General features: G+C 45.9%; 1 protein-coding gene across 4 annotated transcripts in view; it reads left to right on the top strand.

Moving 5' to 3' along the window:
* MAP7D2 (MAP7 domain containing 2) overlaps window positions 1-12,670 on the top strand; it is a 113,505-nt gene that overhangs the window by 85,421 nt on the left and 15,414 nt on the right. For all 4 annotated transcript variants that reach the window (XM_030806400.1, XM_030806399.1, XM_030806402.1 and 1 more), the window contains 2 exons: window positions 8,980-9,251; window positions 9,862-9,994. In XM_030806400.1, coding sequence (XP_030662260.1) covers window positions 8,980-9,251; window positions 9,862-9,994 — 405 coding nt within the window. The remainder of the gene's footprint in view (window positions 1-8,979; window positions 9,252-9,861; window positions 9,995-12,670) is intronic.

Genomic DNA, 12,670 nt, shown 5'->3' with positions numbered 1-12,670 from the left:
ATTCTCTGAGAAGGTGACATTATAGCAGAGCCATGCATGAAACTAGGGCATAGCGGGTTTGGTCTGTGCCTCATTGCTTGGTGTTAGTATTTTACACTTAGCAATCTCCTGCTAGACTGCTATGAGGTTGGGAACTGTCTTGATTTATTGTTGCACAGTAGGTGCTCAGTATGTTTTAGTCTGTTTGTTAGTTAGTCTGTGTGTGTTAGTCTGTTTGGCTGCTAAACTGAGTGGCTTATAAACAACAGAAATGTATTTCTCACAGTTCCGGAGGCTGGGAAGTCCATGATCAAGGTATGGCCAGAGTCAGTGTCTCGTGAGGGCCCATTTCTTGATTCATGAACAACCATCTTCTCAGTGTGTCCTCACATGATGGAAGGGGCACAAGCGAGCTCTCTGGGGTCTCTTTTATAAGGGCACTAATGCCATTCAGGAGGGTTCCACCTTCATGACCTAATCACCTCCCAAAGACCCCACCTCCTAATACCACCACCATGGGGTTAGGGTTTCAACTCACATGTTTTGGAGACACAAACGTTCAGACATAGCAGTGGTATGGGATGCAAGTAAGAAGGGAAGGAGAAGCTGGGGGGCAAGGGCAGGGTCGCCTGGCAGATAGGGAAAATGCTGAGACCAAACCTGCTTGAGGACTTTGCCCTTTGCTCACTCCTGAGCTCAAACGACCCACCTGCCCCTGCCTCCCAAAGTGCTCGGGTTACAGGCGCGAGCCACTGCACCTGACCAGTTATATCATTCTTTTTTTTTTTTTTTTTTTTTTTTTGAGACAGGGTCTCACTCTGTTGCCCAGTCCGGAATGCAGTGGCGCAGTCTCTGCTCACAGCAACCTTTGCCTGGCAGGTTCAAGCGATTTTCCTGCCTCAGCCTCCCAAATAGCTTGGATTACAGGCACGCACCACCACGTCTGGCTAATTTTTGTATATTTAGTAGAGACAGGGTTTCACTATATTGGCCTGGCCAGTTTTGAACTCCTGACCTCAAGTGATCCACCCGCCATGGCCTCCCAAAGTGCTGTGATTACAGGCGTGAGCCACCACGCCTGGCCATTTATATCATTCTTTATACCTTACATGTTTTGTAAATATTCTCTTGCATACTCAGTGTTGGAAAAACATAATAAAAAAGACTTACTTGATTTTTAGAATGGTGCCACACACAAAACAAACCCCCACCAAAACTGGTATTTTTGACATTCCTTCTGTGCAGACCAAGTGTGTGATTTTTAAAACACACTGGAAATGATGTGGCTTTGAAAAGGGGCTTAATGAGCCCTTCGAAGTCACCCAACCAGAATCCCAGGCAGGTCATGTGATTAATGATCTCTTTTCCTGTGACCTCCTAAGCTCTGACAGTGCATTGTTCTCTCCTGCCTGATGTCAGATAAGCTAAGCCACTGTTGGGTGGCTGTGCATGTTAATAGCATTGCTCTTTTAAGCGTTCAAGTTTATTTTTATTGTTTTCATCATTGGGTACTTGCATGGGTTTTAGAAAACTAGATTCAAAAACACTCTGAAAGACATAGATGGAGCATAGCTTTGTTCCCGTAACCTAGAGAAAAGAAATCCAGTGTGGCCAAGTGGATTTGTCCAGCCCGTCTCTGCCTCTGAGTGTTGATGCTGCCTGTACTTCCAGGTCTTCAGCGTGAAATATTCTCTAATGGTTTTATATTCTTAGAAATATATTCTAAGTCAGTTTGGCCATTACGATAGGTAACATTTCAGCTATCTATTACTGCTGTTACAAAGCCCCCAAAATTGAGTTGCTTAAACAGTAATTTATTATTCATTTTCACAGTTCTGTGACTTGAGCTTACCGGGAGGTTCTCTCTTTGGATCTTTTGTGCAGTGCTCTGTGGGTTGACTTGGGTTACCCAGGGTCTTCCATGCCATTGCAGTCCAGTGTTGACTGGAGCTGCAGTTACCTAGAGCTCAGATGAGCTGAAGGTTCAAGATGGGCCATTTTCCCACCTGGCAGTTGATGATGGCTATTGGCTGGGAGCTCAGCTGAGTCTGTCAAACCAGAGTGCCTACTATGGCTTCTCTGTATGGCTTAGGCTTCTCACAGTGACTGGGTTCCGACAAGAAATGGCCCCAAGATTGAGCATCTTTTGGGTCAGGAAGCGGAAGCTGTCAGGCCAGTGAAGGACTATGCCCTGAATTGGTACAGCCTTACTTGTCTGCTGTATTTTATAGGTCAAAGCAGTCAGGCCAACCTAGATTCAATGGGATGGAGAGATAAACTCAAAAGATAAGATCTTGTGGGATGGGAGATATTATTGTGGCCAACTTTGGAAAATTCAGTGTGCCAAAGATAATCACTTCCAGAGGTAGATCATAGCTGAGATCAGTTTTGTTTCAGGGACCTAGTTTAATTTCACTTTATCATGTATTGAAAACAAAACATGTTCCATATGAGGGAAAAAATTAGGATAAAGGTGTCTGGATGGCCCGAAATAAGTACCTCCCACTTTACTCCAAATCACAGGCCCGTGGAAGGCTCCCTCCCAGACCCAGGCTATCCCTTTGATGGCTGAGGACATTTAATGGATCCTGGCCGGGTGCCCTTCCCATAAGCTTCTCTGGGAGATGTGTGGCTTGGTTATCCTCTCCCATAGATAAGCATCTACAGCAGACTAGGCTCCCACAAGGGCGACTTAACTCCTGTTTTTGCCGCCACATCGTTCTCCAGTAGGCTTTTACATTCTTATCTGAAATTCTTCCTGAAAAGGGTAATTGAAAATGTCAAGTGATGTCCCCTCCTTGCAACCATACCTGTATACTCACTCAGTCCTGTATTTTTGAGTCTTATCAGAGGATCATTTGAATTTAGACCAATATTTTCAGCTTTTAAATTTTGAAATCATTTTAACCTTGCAAAAGAATCACAAGACTAGAACACAGAACTCTTTCTTCCACACTTTTTATCCTGTATTAATGTGTAGCCACATTTCTGTCATCCTTCCCATCCCCTGTCACCCTCACTCAGTCTTGCACAGTTTCTCACATTCATCCTCCATAGATGCACACACAGACACACATACACAGATTTCTCCCAGAACCGTTTGAGAGTAACTTGCAGACATCATACCCCTTTGCCCCTAAGAACGAAGACATTATTTTCCATTGTTATGGAAATCATAAAGTTTAACTTGGTACTGTTACTTAATTTCTAATGTATGCGCAACTTTTGCCAGGTGTCCCAATAAGATTCTGGGTTTTTTTGAGACAGACTCTCGCTCTGTGGCCCATGCTGGAGTGCTGTGCTGTGATCTCGGCATACTGCTACCTCTGCCTCCCAGGTTCAAGTGATTCTCCTGCCTCAGCCTCCCAAGTAGCTGAGATTACAGGGGCACACCACTATACCTGGCTAATTTTTGTATTTTTAGTAGAGATGGGGTTTCACCATGTTGGCCAGGCTGGTCTCAAACTCCTGACCTCAAGTGATCTGCCTGCCTCGCCCTCCCAAAGTACTGGGAGTACAGGCATGAGCCACCAGGTCTGGCCCAATAAGATTTTTTATATCATTTTTTTTTTCATGGTCTGGGGTCCAACCCAGGGTCCCACATTGCATTTAATTGTCTCATCTTCTTAGTCTTCTTTCAACTGAAACAGTTCCTCAGCCATTCTTTTTCCTGACCTTGACATTATTATATTATATTTTATTTTATTTTATTATTTTTTGAGATGGTGACTCCCTCTGTCACCGAGGCTGGAGTGCAGTGGTGCAGTCTCAGCTCACTGCAACCTCTGCCTCTTGGGTTCAAGTGATTCTCCTGCCTCAGCCTCCCGAGTAGCTGGGACTACAGGCACATGCCACCACACCCGGCTAATTTTTTGTATTTTTAGTAGAGACGGGGTTTCACCATGTTAGCCAGGATGGTCTCGATCTCCTGACCTTGTGATCCACCCGCCTCAGCCTCCCAAAGTGCTGGGATTACAGGCGTGAGCCACTGCACCCAGCCGACCTTGACATTTTTAAAGAATATAGGCTAGTGGTCTTGAGGACTGCCTTCAGTTTGGATAGGCCTGACGTTTCCTCTAATTACATTCAGGTTGTGTTCTTTGGTCAGGAATCTCCTGGCAGAGGTGTTGGGTCTTTCTCAGTACCTCATATGAGGAGGCTATGATGTCAGTTTGTTTAATTACTGGTGATGTTAACTTTGATTACTGGATTAAGGTGGTGTTTCCAGGTTTCTCTGGTATAAAACTGCTGCTCTTTCTTATCTAGGAAGTAACAAACTTTTCTGAATGTTGGCTGAGCTGTGCTGATGAAGCCAAGACCCCTCCCATGCAGTGAGTGGGCTGTGTTCACTCACTGTGCATGGAGTCAAGTGGTCTTGGAGAACATGGAACTAGATTCCAAGATTGGAGGAAAAAAGTCCTTTGGGGGTTCCACTTTGCAGTCAACTCACATTCAGAGGCATGACAACCCTCTCCAGAGAGTTATTCTTGCCACTCTGTTTACAGAGGTGTTTGTTCGTATTTTCTGCCAGTCATGGAGCCTAAAAGGTTATATCATACTGCCTTATGTTCCTGGAAGGCCTGGTTTACCATCCTAAACACACCTTGTGAATCTCCTTTGTTATCTTTTTATTGGACCTTAAAAAATTAAAGTGAAAGAGCTAAAAAAAAGTGAGACAATGAACAAATGCCTTGAGTGCCAGTCTGTTTGCATTTCTTTAGGAAAGGTTGTTTAAACTCTTAGGACTTTTATTTTCTTCTCTAAAATATGATTAATAGCAATTTCCTACCTACCTCACTGGATTGCTGTGGCAATCAAATAGACCCTTGTTAAATAGATGAGAAGGTACTTCAGAATAAACCTCCATACAAGCACAGTGAGTTCCCCTAATTAATTCATGTTTCTTTAATCAGCCAAGATACCTATTTCCAGGAAATTGAAAAATAGCTTGCCAGACTTTCTTTGGCTTTCAGCAACCTGAGCAGGGCTGGCCAGAGAGCCGTGCAGTCTGACATACCAGCCTTGTGGTTTAGTTTCTTCCAGATACCTGTGCTTAGCACTTTTGCAGGGCAGCTGGCAGGATACAAAGTCCATGTAAGCAAGTGGGAAGGCAGGATAAGCAGGAAACTTGACAGATTGTAGGTAACATTGGGAACTTCTTTTTTTTAATTCTGTATTTTGTTCACTCATTGTAAAAAAAGAAAAAAATTATGACTTGCCCACACTTTTCTAATTTGAAGGTCGTGTTTGTGTGTGCATACGAGTGTGTGTGTGTTTTCTAACTTACTCTGTTTATTGGGCAGGGCTGGGGTCGGGGACTGTAAACAGACTTCTTAATGAGCTTTATCCCAAAGAATCCACCCTTACTTCTCAGGTAGAAGTTATTTTTAAATGTGTACTCATGGGTAATTGGTCCAGTTTTATTTAGAATGGAACCTCGCAGTCTGTGGCGTGAACTGAGCCTACATATGACCATTCTCTTAAAACAAGCAAGGCTGTTCAGGGCTATGCCAACTTGAGGCTGTCAGAACCTCCCCCACCTAGGGCACCCTGGCCTTTTCTCCCTAGGATTAGGATCTTGTCCTGCATTTCCATTTACTTAGATGGGTCTGACATAGCCAACAGGCTCCTGCCACACCGACTGAGTGTGTGAGCCATTTAAGCAGACACGGAGGTCGTGCTGGAACTCAGATGGTGGCTATGGGTGCTGAGGCTGCAGCCAGTTCAGGCCTCCCACCCACTCCCCCCAGTCCAGCCCTGGAGACCCTCATGGTCAGAGTCATGTCTGCAAGAAGGCTGCTTGTCTGCCTACCCATTCATGGGCAGAAGTGCCAGCACACTTCAGGGACCCCCGAAGCAGAACCCACCTCTTTCTATACTGCTTAGAGAAGCCCAGAGTGTGGGCTCACAGGCAAGTTCTAGGGAGAGAACAAGAACAGGCGGGGTTGTGCACACGCAGCACCTCTGCTCATTCTCACCAATCAGAGAAATCGTACCTCATTCCATGGGGAGGAGGGTGAGGGCAAGCAAGAAGATCAGGTGAGATTTGCCAGGCCTTCCAATGCCAGAAAGTCCTCCTCAACAGGTCAAGGTAGGAATGCTTATGGGATGACAAAGTGTTTCCAGCTGTTATCATCTACCACGAGATAGTAGTCTTTCCTACAGCCTCTATCGCCAAGTTTCAAATCCACTCCCTGCCCTTGTACTGTTGTTGGATCAAGGACACCTATCATTCACATGACAATCCAGTGGAGAGGTAATGTGCTTTGATCTTGGCAAGGCACTAGACCAAGTCTCTTGAGATACCCTCGTGGTGGTCGAGGCCGGGTATACAGCTCTACTGTGGGCGCCACTCACCTTAGATAACAGCGTGAAAGGAAGACGTGGCCAAGCAAAAGACCACCGGCTATATCTTTATACATATTAATTGAGACTAAATGCAGGCTCAGCTAATGCGTATAGTTAGTACACATTGTGTAACTCATTGGAAAACCATGCTCAATGGAGCACTGTCAGTGTGAGCAAGCAGGACATGGGCTCCCCTGTTATTACAGTTCATCTTCCTGGTTTTGGTTCATTCTTGTCTGTGAGGATTATTTGGATTTTTAGTTTATCATCTAATTGATCAACACCAATACCTAACAGCTATTGAGTGCTTACTCTATGCCAGTTCTAGAAAGAACATCTTGGGGTCTTGGTGACCCCAAACTCAGACTTAGCTGCCCTGGCAACACAGGAAGTAGAGCAGAGCTGTAAGAAGGCTCTGTGGCTTAGTTCACTGTGGGAAGCCATTTCACCTCTCTAAGCCTAGTTTTCTCATCTGTAAAGTGGCCATGATAATAGTACCTGTGTCATACCATTTACACACATATGTACACAAATATGTGTCTGTAGACATTTAGCAGCCTAGTGGCTGGTGTGTAGACAGCACTCAGTAAACATGGACACAACTGCAGAGAGTGTGAATGGAGGTCTGAGCTCCAAATGGCCAGGGGAAGGACCTGGTCTGACTGTGTCAGAACACATGAGGACTCACGTGCTGAATCGTAGAGGCACTCACACATTACCTCTCAAGCCAAGGCTCTTAGGAGCCTCAAGGTCACCATGGGGATTGGACACTACCCCTCCAAGCAGGACAGCTCCACTCTTACCTACTGGGTACAGACAGAGTGTGTGTGCATCTGTCTCTGTCTCTGTCTCTCTCTCTGTCTCTGTTTTTCTCTCTCTCTCTCTCTCTCTCCCTCTCCCTCTCCCTCTCTTTCTCTCTCCCCTCTCCCTCCCCGCCCTACCCCATGTCTCAGGGATTCTCAGTTGAGGGAGATCTTGTCCCTAAGGGGACATTTAGCAATGTCTGAAGGCATTTTTGGTTGTCACAACCTGCGTGGGGAGCAGACTGCTGCTGACATCTAGTGAATGGAGGCCAGGGATGCTGCTAAACATCCCACAGTGCCCAGGACAACCCCACAACAAAGCACTATCCAGCCCCAAATGTCAATGATGCCAGGTTGAGGAAGCCTGCCATGCGGGCGTATACATATGGCGGGGCAGGGGGATTCTCTGCATGGCTTTTACTTGGTAAGAGTCTAGGAAAAAATAGAAGACCAGCGTTATATAGTGTACCTGGAAAAATCCACCTGATTGCTAAGTACTCTGAAAAACCACATCCCTTAGGAGAACTCGAGTGTGGGGCCTGAGCCCAAGGCCAGAGGGGAGAATAGTCTGCAGAGAGTCAAAGCACCATCCACAAAGACAAGGGGTCTTGGGAGTTCTGAGTTGCTCCAGGCTTAATGGCATGAGGACACAGGGAAGCCACTTGGCCAATATGAAAGTCCACATGCCACTTGAGAATTCTTTTCTCCTTCAAGACCAAGTTTAATATTGATCTGATCATATTTCCCCTTATTACCAGGATCTGATTAGGTAACTCTAAGTCTCTGGTGAAAAATTGTCTTTGAATATTAGGGTGATTTACCATTTTTATTGCTGTTTTTATAGATCAAAAAAGTCAGATACTAGCAATTCATAGTTCAACCTGCTGAGGATTGAGGGTGATGACTTGTAATTTCTGTATACATTACTTTATATCCTTCCTAGAGGAACTCTGTACAAATGCCCACATCTGTGTTCAAACCTCTAGGGAAACTGGGCATCTCAAGCTAAGCTGTTACCTGTGTCCTGAACAAGCAGCACTCACCAGGAGCCCAGCCTAGGCTGGCGTACCTGTAATGGACCCTTTCCCAGCAGACATAAGACGAGCTACTGTGTTTTAACCAAGCGGCTTGTCCTCACCTTTTGCATCTGCCCAGTTGGGAGAAGAGAGATTCTTTTAAACCTGAGACCCTCCAAAAAACGCCCCCAATCCCCATCTGTTGGCTGTGTTCCTCAGCATTTAAAAAGGAATGGGGAACCTTGAAGACTTACTAAGTAAAATAAGCCAGACATAAAAGGACAAATACTGTGTCATTCCATTTATACGAGTCACCTGGAAGAGGCACATTCACAGAGACAGGAAGTAGAAGGCTGATTGCCAGGGGCTGAGGGGAGGGGGATGGAGAGTTGAACGCCACTGAACTTGAAAATGGTTAAAGTGGTGAATTTGATGTTATATATGTTTTGTCACAATTTTTTTAAAAGGAGCTAGCATGTTCATTGCCATATGCTGAAACCAGATTCAACCCTGATGTTCACCTAAAAGGAGGGAGTAGGGAAGTGCCTAATACTCCATCTTTACATTGTCATGAAACCTAAGTGAGATTAGGACATGGCATCATCGGCTGGGCTTCTTAAAATGTTTCCCTTTCCACCAGGGCCATCTTAGAGAGACCATGTATTCCTGTTGGGCTGAGAGCACTTTAGTGACTTTTGAGTGTATGCTAAGCCCTACTTTCCTTCCTCTGGAAGGATGAAATTGTTCAGCTTGTTGGAACTAGGTGTCTTAGGAACAGAGAGCTCTGTGTTCAGGCCCAGTAATCATCCTCTGGCATATTTTTTGTTTTCCAGGACAGCTACTAAAGCTTATCCACAGTCCCCAAAGACAACGAAACCTCCCTACCCAGGGTCTCCTGTGAAGTACCGCTTACCTGCCCTTTCTGGCCAAGACATGCCCAAGAGGAAAGCGGAGAAAGAGAAGAGCAACAAGGAAAGGGAAGGTACCTTGGCTCAGCAGGCTGCTGGCCCGCAAGGAGAGGAAGCCCTTGAGAAGCATGTAGTGGACAAGCATGCCAGCGAGAAGCATGCTGCTGCCACAGGAGGGAAAGCCGAAAACAGCGCAGGTAAATCGTGCCGCCGTGCCTTGGCTTTCCCAAGACGGTTCTCCTCAGACCCAATCCACATGCCATTCTCTCATGTTTTGGGGAGGGAGAGGGATTTTTCCCTAGGGACAAGTTCATCCCCCCCCCCCCCGCCCTCGTGCAGCTTTCTTGGGTTTGCACGTTGCTCCTGAGTTCTTTCCTTCAGTCTTTTGAGGGTCTCCTGGAGGAAATCTAGGGGCTGACTCCACTCATGGCTGTGGAAGCTCACGGGAATGCTGAATAAGACAGGCCTGCATCTGTACCTCACGCAAAAGAAGATCTTCCTTTAGACTTTCAGGCTTCTATGATGCAGTGAGTTCACCCAGATGGTGGCTGCTGTGGCATTTGCTAGTGACCTTGTCTTTCCTCCTCATGTTTCTATTGTCTTACACTGTAAAATGCATCCAGGGTTCCAGCCAGCCCATGACAGCTTCTCTTGCTTGGTGATTGATTGTGCTAGTCTGGACGGCATTTCCCATCACCACACTGGGTTGGATTTTTTTTCATTTCCAACTGGCAGCTGCTGTGTGAGTGGAATCATTATGTTCGTTTCCCTTGATCTTTTCCTCTTGACGCCTCTCCTCTGGTGCAGCCTTGGGGAAGCCCACAGCAGGCACCACTGATGCAGGAGAGGCTGCGAAGATCTTGGCTGAAAAGAGAAGACAGGCCCGGCTGCAGAAGGAACAGGAGGAGCAAGAACGTCTGGAGAAGGAAGAACAAGATAGGTATGCTAGTGCTCAGAATTTTGGCATGATCTCATGTAACTGTTGTGTTGGAAAGAGCAGCTTGCCTTTCTTTTTACAGCATTGGTATTGATAAAACTTGAGCAGAAGTATGGGAACCTAGAATGACTGAACTACATGGAAGGTGTTCAGGAGACTGAGTCTTATATTAGATGTAATTATTAGTAACAGTGGAACTTTGTTCTTTTTGGAGGACCTGGAAACTCATAGCTCTTGGATCTAAATGGCACAGGCATCTTCCCATTCTCCTCTTGCACTTTGGGGCCAGGAAGGCCTCCTAGAGCTATCAGGGAAGTCTGAACTTTGTTTATAAAATGAGATTCTCCCTGGGAAGACAAGAGGTTCAAGATTCTGGTTTTGGTTTTGATTCTGATTTCCAAATTGTTTCCTCCATCAAATTATCCTAACTCACACCCCAAAGTGAGAGACAGAGGGGAGGGTTGAGCAGTGTCCCCTAGGCATAGGGTTGTGTGTAGGGGCGACCTCATAGTCTAATAACAGTGAGGTATGGGGAGTCCCATCTGGGAACAAGACAAAAGACATCATTGCAGTGGTCCCTACACCTTGAAGAGTATCAGAATCATCCGGGGAGTGCAGTGAGAACACATGGACTCAGCCCTGTTCTGTTTTAGTAGCTTGCCAGGGTTTGAGAACCACTGTGATGTTAGTACCAGGGTACTTTGTCACAATACAGACGGCCCTTTTCTGATCTTTTTATTTAGAGAGGAAAGCATGTTGAAGGACAAGGTCGATTTTATAATTAAATTGATAAAGGAAGCTGTTAGGCTCATCACAGAGTACAGTCCAATACTGTTTAGAGAATTAACATGACAGGAAGCAGGCAATGCTGTAGCACTTCAAGGCCAGCACCGAATTTAGAGTAATAAATAATAGAATATTACTGATCCTTTAGTGCCCTTGGTAAGTCTTTGTGGTCTCCGATTACAGGTTTGCTGATCTGTTTTTTAAAAGGGGCAGTGGGGTAGGTCTGGACAGTCCTTTCTTGAAATTCGGGACTTCTTTGATTGTTTTCCTGTTTCCAACATTTTGGTCAATACAGACGTGTTTTGTTTGTTTGTTTGTTTTGTCGAGTGGCATGTTTGGGCTAGTTTGGGTGGGCCTTAAGGTGTGTGAAGGGAGGTCGCAAGAGATAAAGATGAATCATAGGACCTCAGATGACAGGCCTTAATAATTGCAGGCCATGGAGATACCATGTAGGCTCTGAGCTGGTGAGTAACATGATTGTAGCCATGTGCCAAAGAAGGTGATGTTCTTTACTTTCCAGGTACCACCCTCTGTGTCTCCCATTTTTATCACAGCCCAGCTCCTGAAAGGCTTGATTGTACTTTCTGTCTTTATTTTCTCAACTCACATTCAGTCTTCAAACCTCACACCTACCACTCCTCCTCATTGCCTAACTACTAATCAGTTTCTTGGTTGGCTTTGGCCTTGTCAAGCTTGCCCTAGCCTCCTCTGTCTGCCCCTCATCCCCTTAAATGTTGCCTGGGCTCTCAGTCCTTAGTCCTGGACCAGCTTCTCTCCCAACAAGCTCTCCCGAGCAGCACTGCTCCTGCCTGTTCTGCCAGTGTCCCTGCCATCCTGCCAGTTTCCTATGGCGTCAAAAGATTTAGGGCCCACATTTTACACAACAGCTTTCTGTTGAGCCTTTGTTGTGCTAAACCAACTCTGCTCTCATTTCACTTCCCACCTTCATTTTCCCTTTGTCTTGTTTTATTGTCTGTTTCTGAAGCTAACTGCAGCTTGCCTTCTAAACCTTCCATACTTTCTGGAACAAGGGAGGCACTAATAACACATGTGTACTGATGACTCCTAAAACTATGCCTGTGGCCCGAGCTCTGTCTAGGCCTGCATTGTCCACTATCAGAGCCTCTAGGCACATATGGCCACCAAAATACACATTCATTAAAATTCATTTCCCCAGCCACACCCGCCACATTTCCGTGCTCAAGGGCTGCATCTGAGTAGATGTGGATCCACACCACATCGGGCAGCACAAATCTATAGATTGTTTTCCTACTCAACAGAAGGTTCTATTGGATAGCACTGGTCTAGAACCTAGAGACTGTATTTCCAGCTACAATAAGTTTTCGTTTGAGTGTGTCCCATATACATCTCAAATCCAGCATTTCCAAAGCAGAACTTAGTATTTTTTTCCCCAAACTTCCTTTCTCTTTCATGACTTCTGCGTTCCCATCTCCTCAGGCACCCAAGTGAAAAGTCTCAGTGCCACTCTCAGCTCTTTCCTTTCCATCTTCTTCCCAGTGGTTGTCGGGTCCAGTCTTCATCAGCTGTCACATTGGCATCTCTGTTCTCTCCTTTCCCTTCCAGTCCCTCCTCTCCTTCCTCAGCTCCAGCCCCATTGCTTCTCACCTGGACTGTATCTGTAATATCCCAACTGAGCTCCCTGCTCTAGGTCTCCTAGAGTTTGTCCGCTGTCCACGCTGGGTCCACACTGACCTTTCTCAAATAAATGTGATTGTTCTCCTGTCCTTTAACAAGCCAGTGACTCCCCTGCCCACTGGATACACCCGAACCTGTCAACAGGCCTTCAAGGCCTGCCATGAACTGGCCACTACCTGCCTCTTACCCCTTGCTTTCCTCCAGACACCAGTGTGCAAAGCTTCACCCATCACACGG

Source organism: Nomascus leucogenys, chromosome X (assembly GCF_006542625.1).
Source record: "Nomascus leucogenys isolate Asia chromosome X, Asia_NLE_v1, whole genome shotgun sequence".
NCBI classification, from domain to species: domain Eukaryota; kingdom Metazoa; phylum Chordata; class Mammalia; order Primates; family Hylobatidae; genus Nomascus; species Nomascus leucogenys.
The sequence above is the reverse complement of the archived record's forward strand: the minus strand, read 5'-3'. Positions and strand labels throughout refer to the sequence as shown.